Genomic DNA, 18,185 nt, shown 5'->3' on the forward strand with positions numbered 1-18,185 from the left:
CAGCCGCCAGCATTTAAGGTGGCTCGGAACCTAGAGGTGCTCTCAGCGCCTGCGCGGCTCTGCTCCTTTTCCGCCCCAAGGGCTAGGCCGGTCAGAACCACAACTCGAGCCTTTTCTCCTTTCCGGAGCTAACCGCCTGGCGGCGCTCCCCGCGCCCCTCCCCCGCTGGCGCTTCCGCCCGCCCGCGCTCCTCCCTCTCCTTCTCCAGCGACGCGCACGCGCGCCAGGCCGGCTCGCGCCCTCTCGCTATCCACCGGCCCGCGAGATCCCCCCTCCCCTTCCGCCTCGCGGCGCTTCCTCGCGCCGCCGTCTTCTCGATCCACCCCTGACACCGCGGGGCTCCCCCCGCCCGCCAACGGCGGGTCCCCTGCTTGACGATCCCTCTCGCTTCCCGCGCTCTCCAGCAGGGGCCCAGCCCCAGGCCCTCTTTCCCTTCCCTCTTATTTCTCTTCCGGACGCTGCCATCATGTTGAAGCCTCAGCCGCCACAACAGACCTCCCAACCACAGCAGCCGCCCCCCACGCAACAGGCCGTGACTCGCCGGCCACCCGGCGGGACCAGCCCTCCCAACGGCGGCCTCCCGGGGCCGCTGCCCGCCACCGCGGCTCCCCCGGGGCCTCCCGCAGCGGTCTCTCCGTGCCTAGGGCCTGCAGCCGCTGTCGGCAGCGGGCTCCGTCGCGGAGCCGAAAGCATCTTAGCGGCGCCAGCGCCACCGCAGCTTCAAGAAAGGCCAGGGGCAGTGGCTATCGGCAGCGTCAGGTGAGGACGGGACTTCTGGCTGGGGAGAGCCCAGGAGGCAGCGACTCGGCTTTGGCGGAGGCGCGCCCGGGCTTGGCGCTGTTGAGGGGCTCTTGGGGCTCAGAACCCCGTGAAGGAGGGGGCAGACCCTCGAGCCAGCAGGTCGGAGAGAAAGATCTCTGGGCGGTCTCCAGGAACCTGGGGACAGTGCTCGGCTCTCTGGGCCTAGTCACCTCTTGGGGTCTGGGCCCTGAGGGGAGGCGGGGCGCGTCCCGCCAGCTCCGTCGGAAAAGGGTGTTGGGGGGGTTGAGGAGGTGATGGGGTCCCCGGCTCCATTACCACGAAGGATCTCGCGGTCCCCGGTTTCAGCCAATGGGGAGTCAGCTGCATGAAGGGGTCCCCGGCTGTAGCCAATAGAGGGGGGGCGCGCGGCCCACAGTTTGACCAATGGAGAGGGAGGGACTTGGGAGCAGATTGTTCCCTCCTCTTCCCGGTGTAGCCAGTAAGAGGGGAACGGGGTGGGCGGGGGCGCGGAAGCAGCGGCTACTGGGAAGACTGCAGGCTGGGAAGCTCCTGCGCGCGCGCTCCCAGCCCGTGCGTGCGCGCGGATGCTGTCTTATGACTCGGGCATTGGCTTGTCCCGGTAACACGTAGAGCAGAGGCGGAGGAGGGAGGGGTTGCTTGGAGGGTTTAGGGGTGTCTGGTGTTGGTGAATGAGGAGTGGGTGCCTCAGTTTTCTCGATGTGTCAATGCGATAGAGAGAGGCACTAGACGCAGGCGCGGTGGCTTCTGTTCTAGAGCGGGTGGTGGAAAGCTATAGGCTTTAGTGCGCAGGCGCAGACCGGGCGAGGCATCCCGGTGGATGGTTTTTGCGGCTGCGCGGTCCCCCCAGCCCCGCCAACGGCCCCCTCCTCGCCCTCCTCAACTGCCGGTTACATCAGCCGTCGAGGAGCAGTGTTACCTGGCGTTTGGGGATCCCTTCATTGTGGGTAACATGCTGAATGAAAATAATGAGGGCGAAAGGGTGGGGTGTGGAGAATATGCCCGTCCTGGGATTTGGAATCCAAGGCTCTTGAAAGTGCTTTTTTTCCTTTGGGAGGTAATGTGTCTAAGCTTAGTAGTGCTGCATTTGGGATGCCCAAGCTTTCACCTTGACAACGGAATTAGGCTGTTGGTTTAATACTATAGCAGTGAGTCGTTTGTTGGAAGAGTCAGGTTGTATTGCATTGGCTGTTAAGACCATTTGACAGCTATTGAGTTTTTTGTTGGCTCCTTTAAAATCCTGAATTTGGAGAAAATGTTTTAGCAATTAATGCCTACTTTCCTCTTTAATGTGAGAATCTGAAAAGTCTTGCTAATCAGTCCGTAGCCTAAATCAGCAAGTTGACATGGTACGTTGTTCTAGGGTTCACCGTTAATTAAAACTGTTTCTCTCTCTTAACAGGGGACAGACCACCGGAAAGGGACCCCCACAGTCACCCGTGAGTGCTTTTTTTTCCTCCTGTAAAGACACTCAGAAGACAGTATGGGACAGTCTGGGAAGAAAGAGTATTCACCTGCTGCCCTTTATTTTTTCTCGTGTGATAGGTGTTTGAAGGTGTCTATAACAATTCCAGGATGCTGCATTTCCTGACAGCTGTAGTGGTACGTGAGAGCTTTAACCTGGGTGTCTGAGGAATATGCTGTTTCAGTTTCTTAAGGTGATTTAATCTTTCACTTTGCTAGGGTTCTACTTGTGACGTAAAGGTGAAAAACGGCACCACTTATGAGGGCATTTTCAAGACTCTGAGCTCAAAGGTCAGTGTACTTAAATTAGTGTCTGAAACTGTAGGAGAGTGAAATTGAGGGTGTGTGTTGGGTGACAGTAGGCAGTTTTGAGGCTTTTGCTAAGTTCTCTGGTTGACATTGAGAAATGCAGGGCAACATGAGAATTTGACGTTGAAAGACTAGACAGCTTTAAGAGAAGCCATCTTTTCCTCATTCTGGTACTGACCCTGGAATGTTGGGAATGGGCTTTTACAGTTCGAACTGGCAGTAGACGCAGTACATCGGAAAGCATCGGAGCCGGCAGGTGGGCCTCGGCGGGAAGACATTGTGGACACCATGGTGTTTAAACCAAGTGATGTTCTGCTTGTCCACTTCCGAAATGTTGACTTCAATTATGCTACTAAAGGTATTATTCTGTACTGTTGTGTCAAGAAACTGAATAAAGGCTGGGCAATGGTGATGCATGCACACACGCACACCTTTAATCCCACTTGGGAGGCAGAGGCGGATTTCTTAGTTTGAGGCCAGCCTGGTCTACAGAGTAAGTTCTAGGACAGCCAGGACTATACAGAGAAGTCCTGTCTCAAACAACCAGAAAAAAAAGGGGGGGAAAAATGAGTAGAGAAAACCCGCAGGTTGAACACATTGATTTCTCTTTTTTTAGTACCTTCTTCAGTAGAGATGACTTGAGTTCTTCCTGAAAACATAGCTTGATTCCTAATAGAGTCCAGGGAATGTGACTAGTGGTATAGGTATTCCTGCTTTCGTGTTTTCAACTTTAGCTTTAGGATTATTAGATTGGGGGGCTTTTTGTTTTTTGTTGAGGATGGGTCTTAGTATATATGGCTAGCCTCCTTAGATTCACAGAGGTCAAATTGCCTCTGCTTCTGAGTGCTGGCATTACCAGCATTTACCACCCCATCTAGATAGATCTGTTTCAATAATCCTGCCTGCTCCCATAAAACTAAATCTGGTATTTCTTCTTTTTTCTTTTTAAAAGATTTATTTACTATATGTAACTACACTGTAGCTGTCTTCTGGTGTACACACCAGAACAGGGTATCAGATTTCATTGCGGATGGTTGTGAGCCACCATGTGGTTGCTGGGATTTGAACTCCGGACCTTTGGAAGAGCAGTCAGTGCTCTTAAGCACTCAGCCATCTCAACAGCACCAAATCTGGTGTTTCTTAATTTCATTTTGTTAAACTACATGGGGTCAGGAGTGAGGATGAGAAGCAGGCACATCACCTAACTCTTCTCTCCTCTGCCAACAGACAAGTTCACTGACTCAGCCATTGCCATGAACTCTAAGGTGAATGGAGAACACAAAGAGAAGGTGCTTCAGCGTTGGGAGGGTGGTGACAGCAACAGTGATGACTACGATCTGGAATCCGATATGGTATGTTCTCAGTTCCTGAGGACAGGCGGGCTCAGGTGTGGTTAACATGAGTTGTTGGTGTGAACAGTCATTTTTTGTTGGGGTGTGTTTGTGTTTGGAGGAGAGTGTTGTTTATTTTTGTTTTGAGGTCTTTTCTTAGGTAGAAAAAAAAGCAGTCAGTTTTCCCATCCTTTGTATTGAAAACCATTAGCATTTCTCCATGCCAGCACTTGTTATTGTAGTAAAAAGTTTAAGTTGGGCATGGTATAACCCATACCTTTAATCCAGCTTTGGGGAAGTTGAGGCAGAAGAATTGTGAGGTACTGGACAATCTGGACTATATAACAAAAAGTCTGTCTTTAAAGAAAAGCAGCGGAGAGAAATGGTGCATAAGATAACTATTGTGTAGGTCCGTAAACTCTGCCTCTTCAATAATTTAAACTTAGAAATTAGGCTGACAAGGTAGGTCAGCAATAAAGGTGCCTACCACTAAGCCAGGTGATAAAAAAGAAACAGATTGTTGCAGATCATCCTCAGACTCTCACGTACCTACTCTACCATAGGAGCAGATCCACAAGATATAAAGGAAAAGGGGGGGGGGTGAGTTTTTTTTTTTTTTTTTTTTAAAGCCAACTCATGTAAATAGCCATGAGCACCTGCAGTTGCAGAGTTTAGGGTGTGGAGGCTAGAGGACCGAGGGCTCAGGGCAGTCCTGGCTTCTTCCTTGCAATTGGAGACTATTTCTCAGAATCAAATCTTGTAACTGAATGCATGTCAGTGTGTTCAGTTTGTACAGGAGTTCAAGCTTTTAATGTGATGGAGAGGAAACAGCATGCCATTTTTCCTTTTCTTGCTGAGTTCTAAACATTCTTTTTCTCCTAGTCCAATGGATGGGATCCCAATGAGATGTTCAAATTTAATGAGGAGAACTATGGAGTGAAGACCACCTATGACAGCAGTCTATCTTCTTACACGTAAGCTTTTTGGAAGTTTGAGGGTGGTGAAGTTGGGTGGCTGGTGTGTAGGGCTTACTATTTAGTAAGGCAGACCTCTGAATGAAATAGTTGTTATATAGTGTTTTTCTTGGTTTATAAGTAGTCCTTCCTCCTGGTTTGCCTGTTGAATTGCTTTCTTGTGGATAGAAATAACCTATGTTAATCTGGAATTGTAGCTCAGTTATAAAGTATGTATTATATGAGCATAAGGACCTGGGTTTTGTCCCCAACAACCCTTTAAAAAGATGAGTATGATGGTCAGCCTTGTAGTTCTACTGCCGGAAAGGCGAAAACTGTGTGGGAGTGTGCTTGCTGCTGGCCAGTCTGACCTAATCTGAACCTCCCCCCCAACCCCCCCAAAAAAAAATCAGATTGAGAGCATGTCCTGGTGCTTTGCCTAGGATTCGGCAGCTGCCTCTTGAATATATACTGACTGAATTGGGAGTAAGATCAGTAGTGGAGCACTTGTCTAGCATTTATAAGGCCCTGGGTTCAGCCTTTAATGCTACTAAAAAAAACAAAAACCTTGAAGTATTATTAGCTGGAATGCCACTGACTTGAACTGGTCATGTAGTTACAGGGATATCTTCTTATTTTTTTCCTCTCACTGGGATGGTGATTTATGTTGGTGCGCTCTCAGGGTTCCCTTAGAAAAGGACAACTCGGAAGAGTTTCGGCAGCGGGAGCTTCGGGCGGCCCAGTTGGCTCGAGAGATTGAGTCTAGCCCTCAATACCGTCTACGGATTGCCATGGAAAATGACGATGGGCGAACAGAGGAGGAGAAGCACAGCGCTGTTCAGCGACAGGGGTCTGGGCGGGAGAGCCCCAGCTTGGTGTCCAGGTAACTATTAGGGCAGCCAAGACTAATTGGGGCTTACAGTAAGGTTTTGGCCTGGGCCAGGATTTTTTGTATACAATTGTTAAATTTCACTTTACTGAGTGTAGGTTAATACCTAGTGGGTTCCCAGTTTTGAGGCTTAGATTGAACCCTAGAAAGTTGGCAGTTTGCAGCAAAAGTAAAGCTTACAGGGTTTTTTAAAATGTATTTGTGTGCCGGGCGGTGGTGGCGCACGCCTGTAATCCCAGCACTCTGGGAGGCAGAGGCAGGCGGATTTCTGAGTTCAAGGCCAGCCTGAGTGAGTTCCAGGACAGCCAGGGCTACACAGAGAAACCCTGTCTCCAAAAAAAAAAAAAAAATGTATTTGTGTGTGCTGTTTCATCCATCACAAAATGGAGTTGTCTATGCTCAGCGTCTCAAGTGTCCCCTTGGCCTTTCTGAGAAGTGAAGAATGGTAAAAAACTGACACCCTTGACCTCTTAGGTGTGGGTGGAGAATAATATATCATAACCCATTAGCTACCTTCGATTGTGACAGTGTGATGATGACCACTGGAGTTGGGTGTGGGGGTTGAGTGTTAAAATGTGTGGATTTGGGGCTCTTCTGTTCTTACTTAAGTCTTTCCCCAGGGAGGGGAAGTATATCCCTCTGCCTCAGCGAGTTCGGGAAGGTCCCCGGGGAGGCGTTCGATGCAGCAGTTCTCGAGGAGGGCGGCCTGGCCTCAGCTCTTTGCCACCGCGTGGCCCTCACCATCTTGACAACAGCAGTCCTGGCCCTGGGTCTGAGGCACGTGGTATCAATGGAGGTAGGTTATAACTTGTGGTAGAAGAAAGTGGAAAGGGTGGTTAATAGGATATTAAGTGGTTACCAGGATGAAGTATTGGATTCTTGTAATGAGCACGTTTTTTTTTCTTCACATTTAAAAACACAGGTCCTTCCCGCATGTCCCCCAAGGCACAGCGGCCTCTGAGAGGTGCCAAGACCTTATCTTCACCCAACAATAGGCCTTCTGGAGAAGCTTCTGTTCCTCCAGCATCTGCAGGTAGAGAGGAGGCTGACTACGGGCTTGGGTAGTTTGTGGAGTAGGCAGTAGTAAATGGGTCAAGTTGTTGAGATGTTGGGAGATGATGGTTTGTGGATGCCTGGTGATGGGGGGCGGGGCTTGGATTTTTCCTGTTTTGTTTTTGTTTTTTGGATTTGTTTTTTTTGTTGTTGTTGTTGTTTTTTTGTTTTGTTTTGTTTTTTTTGAGACAGGGTTTCTCTGTATAGCCCTGGCTGTCCTGGAACTCACTCTGTAGACCAGGCTGGCCTCGAATTCAGAAATCTGCCTGCCTCTGCCTCCCGGAGTGCTGGGATTAAACAATGTCATCTATGACTCCTGGATTCTTTTTTTTTGGCTTTTTCGAGACAGGGTTTCTCTGTATAGCCCTGGCTGTCCTGGAGCTCACTCTGTAGACCAGGCTGGCCTCGAATTCAGAAATCTGCCTGCCTCTGCCTCCCGGAGTGCTGGGATTACAGGTGTGCGCCACCACCACCTGGCTTTTTTGTCTGTCTTTTTAAAGTCAAAGTTTCTTTGTGTAACCCTGCCTGGCCTGGAACTCTGTAGACCATGCTAGCCTCGAACTTAAAGATACACCTCCTCTGCCTCCCAAGTGCTGGGCTTAAAAGCATTCAGCTGGATTTAATTTAATCTTGTTGAGAAAGAACTTTTTAGTCTTCCTGGGTTCTAACCTGTTAGTTCATGGGTTGTAGCTGATTGTCAGGTGTTTTGTTGAGATTTTTTTTTCCCCCAACATTTTAAGAGTAGAAGCTATAGCATTTCCCGCCTTTTTGTAATACCCAGTGAAACCATTTGCCTGCTTTTGTTACTTACTTGCCCTGGTCTTATTAACACAGGGAATTGTGGCCCTTGGTATAAAAAAGCTTTAAATTTTCTTTGGGTTTCCCCCTATATATGTACTACTTTCTGGCCAGCACTAACCATTGTGTAGCTCTCCCTTTTCTTCCAGTGGGCCGGATGTATCCTCCACGGTCTCCCAAATCTGCTGCCCCTGCCCCAGTCTCAGCTTCCTGTCCTGAGGCTCCCATTGGTTCTGCAGTGGCGTCCTCTGCCTCTATCCCTGTGACATCATCAGTTGTAGATCCTGGAGCAGGCTCTCTTTCCCCGGCATCTCCAAAACTCTCCCTGGCCCCTACAGATGGTGAGAACCAGTTGTAAATGCTTGAACTATGAATATGATTTGAGCAGGATCTTACTGTCTCTCTTTCTTCAGTAAAAGAACTCCCAACCAAGGAGCCCAGTAGGAGTTTGGAAGCCCAAGAGCTGGCCCGCATAGCTGGGAAAGGTGAGCTTTTCTTCAAAGGCTTTTTTTTAAGGCAATTTTACTCTGTGGTCCCATTTACTTGAGGAGGGAGTGTTTCCCTTTGGAAATTCATTGTGACTTAAAAGCAGTGCCCATCTGCCCTTGGATTTTTTTTCTTTTAAAGATTTATGTATATGAGTACACTGTAGCTGTCTTCAGACACACCAGAAGAGGGCATCAGATACCATTACAGATGGTTGTGAGCCACTGTGTGGTTGCTGGGAATTGAACTCAGAATCTCTAGAAGAGCAGTCAGTGCTCTTAATTGCTGAGACATCTATCTCTCCAGCCATCATTTATCTTTTGGTTTTTCAAGACCGTGTTTCTCTGTGTAGCCCTGGCTGTCCTGCTGTAGACCAGGCTGGCCTCAAACTCAGAAATCCGCCTGCCTCTGCCTCCCCCAAGTGCTGGGATTAAAGGCGTGGACTACCACGCCCGGCCTTAAGATTCTCAACAGCTCATTCTTTGGTTTCTTGTTCTGGACTACTGACTAGCCTTGTGTGAATCTTCAGGGGGAAAAATGTGTGTTTTCTCATTTCACTGTTTTCTCAGTCCCTGGCCTTCAGAATGAACAAAAACGATTTCAGTTGGAAGAACTGAGGAAATTTGGGGCCCAGTTTAAGGTGAGTGAAGCCTTAAACTTCAGGAGCTGGGGTTTAAGCAGCCTGAGGGATGTGTAGAGGCAAAGGCCAAGTGAATGGGAATGACATGAGTCAGCAAGAGTGATTGTAGGAGGTAAAAGCCTGGGGCTAGAGTGGACACTGTGAAACATGAATTATTTCTCCTCCCAGCTTCAACCTAGTAGTTCCCCTGAGACGGGCCTGGATCCATTTCCTTCCCGGATCCTGAAAGAAGAGGCCAAAGGAAAGGAGAAAGAGGTGGATGGTCTATTGACTTCAGATCCCATGGGATCCCCAGTCTCCTCCAAGACAGAATCCATATTGGATAAGGAAGACAAAGTGCCCCTGGCAGCAGTAGGAGGGGTTGAGGGGCCAGAGCAGCTCCCAGCACCTTGCCCCAGTCAAACTGGCAGTCCTCCAGTGGGCCTCATCAAGGGAGATGACAAAGACGAGGGCCCTGTTACTGAGTAAGTAGTGGCAGTGGATGGTGTGAGGATCCTTGGTGCTTACCAGCTGGTGAAGGGCGTGACTCAAGAGCTGGTTTACTTTTACTTTGTGTTACAGACAAGTAAAGAAGTCTACTTTGAACCCCAATGCCAAGGAGTTCAATCCAGCAAAGCCTCTGCTGTCTGTGGTAAGCTGGGACTGTTTGTGATTTTGTGTAGATTTGGGTGTCCTTGAGGGGAACAGGAGAACACTTGATTGTCATGATAGCCTGCTGTCCTATAGTGTGAGGTGGCACTGTCAGTCTGGACAGGAGCAATTGGACTGCTTGGGGGAAAGCAGGGATACATCTCCAGGGTTGAGTGCTGAAGCTGCTTGTTATTCTCACTGTTGCTTTGGTTATTTCTTACTGTTTGGTGTGTCGAGTGTGTGAGGGTTAGGACTATGAGCTTCAAGGAATCAACTGGCATGGCTTTAACTGTTGTGCTCTAATGAGGCTTCTAGGTTTCAGACAACCACTGAGAGCTTTCTTAAATTGAGAATGCCCATTTCATGATTTGCTATAAAGCTCTTAGGAAAAAGTGTAGGATATATTTGGCAAACATGGGTTTAAAAAGACTGAAATGGGATTACAGAAATAAAATTGTCTCCTCTTGACTCTTAACAGAACAAATCTACCAGTACTCCGACTTCACCAGGGCCCCGTACTCATTCAACACCTTCTATACCGGTGCTGACAGCAGGCCAGAGTGGGCTCTACAGTCCCCAGTACATCTCATATATACCTCAGATCCACATGGGACCAGCTGTACAGGTAGGAGAGACTAAGCCCAAGGAAGGTGCTGATTGTCCGGCTCAGGCTGGTTTAGTGTCGATGAGCACCTGCTGAGCCCCAGGTCTTTCTTAGGCGCCTCAGATGTATCCATATCCTGTATCCAATTCGGTGCCTGGGCAGCAGGGCAAGTACCGGGGTGCAAAAGGTGAGCAGGGTTGGGAAGAAGAGTTGGGACTGTCTAGTGCCTCTTGGCAAACGAAGCTTGAGCTTCGCACTGTTCCTCTCCACCCACAGGCTCACTCCCCCCTCAGCGCTCTGACCAACACCAACCAGCCTCAGCCCCTCCGATGATGCAGGCCGCTGCTGCTGCTGCTGGCCCACCCCTGGTGGCTGCCACACCTTACTCCTCCTACATCCCCTACAACCCCCAGCAGTTCCCAGGCCAGCCTGCCATGATGCAGCCCATGGCACACTACCCTTCACAGGTACAGAACACCTGAATTTCAACCTGAGTGAGGGAGCAGTGCTATTCTGAGTAGTGGTGGCTGGCTGTGGAATTGGCAGTGTTGATTTGGTTGTGTAAGATATAACTCGTGTAACAGGACATTGTACCTCTGCTCTCAGTTTTTCCCTCTGAGTTAAGGTGGTTACTGTCTTTAAGATGACCGTGGAGGCTCATGCTGCTATCTATGCACACACAAGTTGACAGGACATTTCAGGCAGGTTTACTTAGCATTTTGCTTTGTTTGTTCCCCAGCCGGTGTTTGCCCCTATGCTTCAAAGCAATCCACGAATGTTGACATCGGGAAGCCATCCCCAGGCCATCGTGTCATCCTCCACTCCTCAGTACCCTTCTGCAGAGCAGCCTACTCCCCAAGCCCTCTATGGTGAGTCGTGCTGTCTACTTTGTCACCGGGATGTGTGTACCGCTATCAATTTAGTGTGCTCAGCACTGGGTCTTCCTTCTTTCCTGCTGCAGCCACTGTTCACCAATCCTACCCACACCATGCCACGCAGCTCCATGGCCACCAGCCGCAACCGGCCACCACACCTACTGGGAGCCAGCCACAATCCCAGCATGCGGCCCCCAGTCCCGTTCAGGTGCCTGTAATGTGGGGGTGGGTTGGGAGGTCTGAGTGGTTGAACCGGAATGGGTGGCTGGAAGAGGGCTTGAGAAGAGCAGAGAAATGGCATGAGCCTGTGGTTTGCCTGCATAGCGGAACGGGTGGCACTCATACCTCACTTCTACTCTGGCAGCACCAGGCGGGGCAGGCCCCTCACCTGGGCAGTGGACAGCCGCAGCAGAATCTGTACCATCCAGGGGCCCTAACAGGCACGCCACCTTCTCTACCACCGGGACCTTCTGCCCAGTCCCCTCAAAGCAGCTTCCCCCAGCCAGCTGCTGTGTATGCCATCCACCCCCACCAGCAGCTGCCCCACGGCTTCACCAACATGGCCCATGTTACCCAGGTAGGAACCCAGGGGTTTATGGCTTCTGTACCTTTGCCAGAGGATGAGCTGTTGTAGGGTACTTGTAGTGGTACCTGTTCCACTTTACAGTGCTGCATTGGTAAGGGATCTCAGAACCTCTCATCAAGCTGGGCACTGAAGCTAATTCTTTCTACAGGCCCATGTCCAAACTGGAGTCACAGCAGCCCCGCCCCCACACCCTGGGGCTCCCCACCCGCCCCAGGTGATGCTGCTGCACCCCCCCCAGGGCCATGGGGGGCCCCCCCAAGGCGCGGTGCCCCCGAGTGGGGTGCCTGCACTCTCAGCTTCCACACCCTCACCCTACCCCTACATCGGACACCCCCAAGGTGAGCAGCCTGGCCAGGCGCCTGGATTTCCAGGAGGAGCCGATGACAGGATTCGTGAGTTCTCGTTAGCTGGGGGAATTTGGCATGGAAGAGCTGAGGGGCTGCAGGTGGGGCAGGATGCACGGGTTCTGGGTGGGGATTGAGGGGTCTTTGGAGGCAGGGCTGTCCCAGAGGGCGCCCGCCGACCCACGCCTGTCTGTGAAGTATGTAGGGTGGGCAGAAGCCACAGTCGCCGCCGCCAGGGGCTTGCTCCTGGCTCTGTCCTTTGCTTCCCTCCGTCCTCGCTCAGTTGTGATCCAGCAGCCCCCCTCCCCACTGCCTCCCCAGCTCTCAGTGACCCCGACTGTCTCCTGACTTAGCCGAGGTAAGGTCAGCGCAGCAGACAGGGCCAGACTGGGGCGTGGGGGGCTGAGCTGGGCAACCAAGTAAGGGCTCTGGCCTACTGGGAAACAACGATTGACCTATGCTTCTGACAGCCCCGAGACTCCTCGAGGAGGCCGCTCCTCCCCACACCCCCTTACCCCCCCTGGACGCATTGACAGAGGGACAGCTGCTCTGGTTCTAATGCTCCTGCTCTCTCTCTTTCCCCTCCAACCAGTTCAATCTCATCCCTCCCAGCAGCTCCCCTTCCACCCCCCGGGGAACTGAAGATTGTCCTGGCCGCGACCTGAGACCTCCATGAGTGGAGGGAAGAGTGATCTATGTCTCTTCCCCCCAGCAGCTGGGACCAGTCCTAGCCTCGCCCCCAACCCCTTTCCCTTGGGGAGTTGGGGAATTCCTGCCAAGCACCTTGAATGGGAGGGGTCCTTCAAGTGGGCTGGGCTGGTGTCCAGCGGGGGTGGGGGAGGTTCCTGCTCTGCCCCTGCTGGGTCCCACCCAGTCTTGTCCTCCCCTCCCATCCTCTGATCTACCCCCATCCCCCGCTGGAGACGGAAGATCTTTTATTTTCTATTATTTATAACCTCAGACTTGGGCCCCCTGTTCTTCTCCATTAACTTGAGTGTCCTGTGTGAGAGACCCGACAGACAGATGCCTCAAGGACTTTTACTTTTTATTACATAAAAAATAAAAAAAAATAATAAAAAAATAAAATTTTAAACTAACTTAACCTGCCTATAGGTTTGATTCTTAAAAATACTATTTTCCTCCCTCAATAAGGAGGCAGTTTGGAGTTTTGTAACTTGAGCCTAGGATAGTCCTCAGTGGCCTGCAGGACCTTTGGACCATAATACAGAGAACATGTGCTGTGTTGAGGGCAGAAAAAGCCCCCTGAGTCTGGGCTTTTGACTATTGGGTGAGAGGAAGGGACAAGGTAGGTAAAAAGGTTGACATTCTAAACTGCCCTCAGGAGATGGTACAGGGAGGGAAGCAGCGGGGGAAGCTGTAAAGCCATAGGTTCAACATACACAGAACTGGAGGGTACTGAATTTCTGAATTTCATGTCTCTATCAGCTCCTTATAGGCCATAATGCCTAGCTATGATTTGGGGGGCAGCTGTTGTATATTTGGTGCCAGGAATTGAACCCAGGAGGTATACAAGCTGAGCAAATGCTCTACCGCTGAGATGAACTTCAGCTCTCAAACGTCTTGGCTTGGTGTTGACCATCAAGCACACAATACAAGCAATTTGCTAAGGTGAAGTCTGTACTTAGGTGTATTAAGTACTAGATCTACAGATTAAATGTAACACAAAAGCTACAAGTAGACACAGAAGGGCAAAGAAGTGATTAGCATCGGAGCTGAGCCCCATTCATGGTGACTCCCAATGATAACCAAACTTGTTCCCAATCTGGGATAACAATTGTATTTTGCTGGAAAGTTGCACAAAGCTCACTGAATTGGGTACTTTTTCTCAAGTTGTCTCAGCACTGATAATGGCTTTGAGTCTGAGCTTGTCTGGCCTGTATGCCAGAAAAGGATGAGATGCTAGAGAAACTCAGATGGTCCTGCAGTACTCCAAATCCAATGCTCCTCCACATCTACACAGAAGGTACAAGACACAGGCTGAGTTCTCCATCAACAGTTTTATTTGCCTACCTCTCCTGGGAGGTCATTCATTCCTTTGAGCAGGAGAAACGTCCATAGGTATACTCTGCTTGGGTGCAGCTCATGTCCACAGTGGGAATATGGACCAGGGCAGCTTTAAGCTCAACAACCAGAACAGAAGTCCAGACTCAGCTCCATTTGATGTTCTTGTCCTCCTCGGTCATGGCTGGTACGTCTGTGACAAGTCCAGTGCCAATGGTCTTGTTGCCATCCCTCAAGGTGAAACGTTGGCCTTTCTCTAAGATCATGGGCTGCCGCAAGATTAGGGTAAGCTTCAAGTCCTCTCCAGGCATGGCAAGTTCCTAACAGAAGGAAAAACACAGGCAATCATCAGGATACCTTTCATTCAACTACTGGCGGGAAAACACAACAGGTTGAAGAATCTGGGAAGTTTTCACCTAGCTTCTAGACACATGTAGACAGCATGGAAAAAGTGAAAGGGACCATAATCAGGAATCTGGTTATTATGCAGTTTTAGTCAGGATTTTCCTGAGCCCTTTGTGTTCCATGAATCTAAACAAAACACATCTGTTTGTTTGGCAGGATTTCTCTGTGTATCCAACTGCCCTGGATTTAGCTGTGTAGACCAGACCGGTCGGCCTTGAACTTGAGATTCACAAGCCTCTGCCTCCTAACTGCTGGGATTAAAGTCATGGACCACCAAAGCCCAGTTCTTTCCTTTTATATCCCCCAAGCCCCAACATACCTTCCCTGGAGGCAAGATGACCCGACAGGCCATGTCCCACGTCAGGGAGAACATGACAGGCATGAAATGAGATACAAAGGGTTTGTGGCGGCCGCCCTCCTCCTTGCTGAGGATATAAACCTAGAGGAGAGGAGCAGTAAAGATGGAATGGCTTGGCCAGAAGTCCTTCTATGCAAGGGAAACTTGGCTCAGCCCTGCCAAACTATCACCTAGAGCCCTCACCTGGGCCTCCACCTTCTGGTGGGGTTGGATGGAGCCTGGTTTGACCATGACCAAGCCACGCCTCAAATCTTCACGCTTTAAGCCTCGGACCAGAGCACCCAGGTTATCCCCTGCCTCAGCCCTCTCCAGGCTCTTGTGGAACATCTCAATGCCTATAAGGAAGAAGACAGGAGAGAAGGGGGTCTGAGGCAAAACGAAGGTATAAGATCTCCATGGGAAAAGATCATTCTGCCCACGCCCTTGATCTGAAATCATCTTTTACCTGTCACTACCGTGCGGATATTCTTGTTATGTCCCAGCAACTCACACTCATCTCCTTTCTTCAAAATGCCACGCTCTAGTGTACCTGTCACCACTGTGCCCCGGCCTGGAAAGAAACAGGATGGGTCATCAGGCACCCAGGGTTAGATGGTTCCTATGGGGATGGGTGTAGGTGAGCACGGGCCTCACCAGGAATAGAGTAAACTGACTCTACAGGGAGCAGGAAGGGCTTCTCCAGGTCCCGGGTGGGCACTGGGATGTAAGTGTCCACAGCGTCTAGAAGCTTCTGCACTGACTTCACACCTAGTTCAGGATCACGTTGCTGTTGGAGAGAGATGACAAGACCCTGAAACTTCTGCTCCTATCACAGGATGCTAAGTCTGCAGGTACAGAGCAAAGCTCTATCCCATCCTCTACCAACAGGAACCTGTAACGTGCTTACCTCAAGGGCACAGAGAGCAGAGCCTACGATGACTGGGGTTTCCTCTCCTTTATAGCCAAACTCGGTGAGCAGCTCTCGGATCTCCAGCTCTACTAACTCCACCATCTCCGAGTCCTGGACAGCATCTGCCTTGTTCACATACACCACAACATGCTCCACCCCAATCTGCAGGTGAGAAAAAACTGAGAAACTATCCTGAGTTATCTAACTTCTCACTAATTTCCATCCCACCCAGACCCCAGTACCTGTTTAGCTAGCAGTAAGTGCTCTCGGGTCTGGGGCATGGGGCCATCGTTAGCAGCCACCACCAGGATGCAGCCATCCAGAGGGGCAGTGCCTGTGATCATGTTCTGGGTGGAAGAGGAAGAAGGCAGACTTGGTTCAAGGACCTCTTCAACGTGCATCATCTAACTAGAGGTAGCTGTGAAGATCCCCATCTTTCTGCCATGTCCTCCACCCACAGTTAGGGCCACAAATCCTTGTTTTTGTATGCAAACACCACCACTACTTTATAACCTCCTCCCCTCACACCTCCACTGACCAGAAGCAGGTTCTGGCTGTCCCCAGCAACCCTCACCTTAACATAATCTGCATGACCAGGGCAGTCTGTGTGGGCATAGTGTCGAGCAGCAGTGCTATACTCCACATGAGCTGCATTGATGGTGATACCCCGAGCTCGCTCCTCTGGGGCATTGTCTATCTCCTCGTACTTCTTGAACTTAGCTCCACCTCCCTCGGCTAGAACTACCGGAGGAAGAGAACACACCTCTCAACTCAGGTTCAGAGCTACAGACCAGGCTGGGGCACACGCCTGGATCCCTCATACATAAACAATCGAGAAGGATAAATCTCTCTGAAACCCCTAATTCTAGGAAAGGTAGCTTTGGAAGAGGGTGAGCGACAGAAAGAATTTCCCAAGGTGTCTACTCGTCACAGACACTTCAACTTCTTCACTGGCAACATCTCCTTACAGACCACTCCACACAAGATAGAAACCACTCACAGTTTCAATCCTCATAGAGCTCTTGTTGTACAGGGAAACCTGTCTCCTGCATCTTCTAAACCACCCCTCGTCGGAAGTGTCTTTTGGCGCCAGGCTAAACTTCGGCGGACTACAAGACACCCACCCTACTCCCTAGTGCTGACCCTTCCAGCTGACAGGCCTTTGCTGGATGCCCCCAACCAAACCCTACTCACTTTTTGTGATGGCCGCGGTCAGGGTGGTCTTGCCATGGTCTACATGCCCGATAGTCCCCACATTCACATGGGGCTTGTCGCGAACGTAAGTCTTCTTGGCCTCCACAGCTAGGCCGCGACACAAGAAGGGCGATGCCGGGGCCTTCAGCGGCCGCAGCCGACCTTGCAGAAATGGGGTCGGGCTGGCGCAGAGACCTGCAGGGAAAGGTACTTGGAGTCAGGGAGTGGATCTGAACCCAGCTACCCTCCACGCCCCTCAGGTCTCCAGGCTGCCTGCGTCCAACCCGCCCCCTCACCGCTGAGGCGGGGCGTCGCTCGTAATAGAGTAGCTGCCGCCATTGTGCTAGCACTCGGCGACCGGGACCGAGAACTAAGAACCCGGAGCCCGCGCGTGCAGGGAAGGACAGGCACTTGGAACTGTAGATCACTTCCTGCGGAAATGAGGGTCCGGACAGGGCGTTTGGGAGCCTCTAGCTGACAGTTTCTATGGCCACAGCCACTGATATCCGGGCATGGAGCGGAAGAGGCGGTTCCTGGTATCTCGCGGGGGATGATGGAGAATTTCCACAGTTCAGCCTGAGGGGCCGCTTTAGGCGGAAAATGCGGAGCGCCCCACAATGCACGAGCGCCCCCGAAGGCTTATGGGTGTTGTAGTTTCCAGGGCAGCGGGCATGGGGCTAGTTTGCGACAACCGTTAGCTCGCCTGGGTTCGGTCCAGAGGGAAGATCTCCCAGCCTGTAAGAGGCAAAATTAACTAGAGTCAGGGGAGTTCCAGTCCTTGGTCATTAAATAACCGCCCCCATATCTCTTGCAGGGATCCTGTGCTTTCCAACATTTCGAAGTCATACCCTTCTCCCCCAATAGTCCTTTGAACGCTTGAGTTTTGGAAGCATTCTTCCTTTTTCTTCCTTCTTCCCTCCTTCCTTCCGAGACAGGGTCTTACTATATATATCCTTGGCTGACCTAGAACTCGCTATGTAAACTAGGCTGGCCTTCCAACTCTAGAGAAATCGCCTGTCTCAGTGCTGGGATTAAAGGCGTGCATAGCCTCGTCCAGAGAAGTTTTCTTAGTGGTAGTTACTCCGGCCTTATTTTGTTTTTGTGACATTGAGGATGCAGACCAGATTTGGAAGCGTCTAATAACCCGAGTCTTGTCTCCACAGTGAGGCGCATGGTGGATACCCAGCAAATGCTTGTTCCCTTGTGGATAATTGTAAGTGTAGAAATGACTTTTGACTGTCACATCTTTTCGCACAGCTTCTTCGACTCTCACGAAATGATAATAGAAGCTTCTTAACTGACTTTCTTTCTTAAATTTATCCTATCAGCTTAGTTGACAGTATCTGTTCCAAATGCTGTAGATTCCCCAATTACATCCCTAGAGAGATGTCTAGGCACAAACAAGCTACATCACATCTCTTCTAAAAATCAAATGGAGCGAGATACAGATACACACTTATGACCCCAACACTTAAGACACTGCAGCAGGAACACAGATTGAAACTCTGAAAAGACAAAGATAAAGGACAATAAAGTGTTACTAGAATCTTGGGCTAGACTCCTCTCAGTCTCTGT

General features: G+C 50.6%; 2 protein-coding genes across 25 annotated transcripts; one reads left to right on the forward strand and one right to left on the reverse strand.

The window, feature by feature from the left end:
• The first annotated feature begins 230 nt into the window (after positions 1–230).
• Positions 231–12,844, forward strand: Atxn2l (ataxin 2 like). Of its 24 annotated transcripts, none has more exons than XM_052199210.1 (24): positions 240–759; positions 2,183–2,219; positions 2,326–2,382; positions 2,464–2,535; positions 2,761–2,911; positions 3,781–3,905; positions 4,767–4,858; positions 5,520–5,720; positions 6,347–6,522; positions 6,649–6,759; positions 7,709–7,918; positions 7,991–8,062; positions 8,633–8,703; positions 8,872–9,167; positions 9,265–9,334; positions 9,812–9,958; positions 10,052–10,124; positions 10,214–10,404; positions 10,677–10,806; positions 10,899–11,020; positions 11,177–11,389; positions 11,547–11,790; positions 11,941–12,100; positions 12,335–12,844. In XM_052199210.1, the coding sequence occupies exons 1-23, from the start codon at positions 467–469 to the stop codon at positions 12,093–12,095; spliced, it is 3,309 nt and encodes a 1,102-aa protein (XP_052055170.1). In that variant the 5' UTR covers positions 240–466; the 3' UTR covers positions 12,096–12,100; positions 12,335–12,844. The 24 variants fall into 24 exon arrangements, with proteins under 24 accessions (XP_052055330.1, XP_052055170.1, XP_052055176.1 ...); XM_052199216.1 differs by having other exon boundaries at positions 12,358–12,844; XM_052199280.1 differs by having other exon boundaries at positions 241–759; positions 12,064–12,100.
• Positions 12,845–13,741: 897 nt separating this feature from the next.
• On the reverse strand, positions 13,742–17,076 carry Tufm (Tu translation elongation factor, mitochondrial). The gene is made up of 10 exons (XM_052199383.1): positions 16,907–17,076; positions 16,611–16,805; positions 15,991–16,157; positions 15,659–15,763; positions 15,414–15,578; positions 15,161–15,293; positions 14,973–15,077; positions 14,711–14,862; positions 14,489–14,608; positions 13,742–14,084 (listed from the first exon to the last, which is right to left on the reverse strand). The coding sequence occupies exons 1-10, from the start codon at positions 16,947–16,949 to the stop codon at positions 13,911–13,913; spliced, it is 1,359 nt and encodes a 452-aa protein (XP_052055343.1). The 5' UTR covers positions 16,950–17,076; the 3' UTR covers positions 13,742–13,910.
• Positions 17,077–18,185: the final 1,109 nt, after the last annotated feature.

Source organism: Apodemus sylvaticus, chromosome 1, assembly GCF_947179515.1.
Source record: "Apodemus sylvaticus chromosome 1, mApoSyl1.1, whole genome shotgun sequence".
NCBI classification, from domain to species: domain Eukaryota; kingdom Metazoa; phylum Chordata; class Mammalia; order Rodentia; family Muridae; genus Apodemus; species Apodemus sylvaticus.

Bases quoted from the DNA above. Each gene is read 5' to 3' on its own strand.
- Atxn2l (XM_052199202.1), top strand. From the start codon at position 467: ATGTTGAAGCCTCAGCCGCCACAACAGACCTCCCAACCACAGCAGCCG. The intron at 10,125-10,213 runs GTGAGCAGGGTT...CTCCACCCACAG, and splicing joins CAAGTACCGGGGTGCAAAAG to GCTCACTCCCCCCTCAGCGC. The intron at 10,405-10,676 runs GTACAGAACACC...TTTGTTCCCCAG, and splicing joins TGGCACACTACCCTTCACAG to CCGGTGTTTGCCCCTATGCT.
- Tufm (XM_052199383.1), bottom strand. From the start codon at position 16,949: ATGGCGGCAGCTACTCTATTACGAGCGACGCCCCGCCTCAGCG. The intron at 16,158-16,610 runs GTGAGTAGGGTT...TTCCTCCGGTAG, and splicing joins GACCGCGGCCATCACAAAAA to TTCTAGCCGAGGGAGGTGGA. The intron at 14,085-14,488 runs GTATGTTGGGGC...TCCTTCTGTTAG, and splicing joins TCATCTTGCCTCCAGGGAAG to GAACTTGCCATGCCTGGAGA.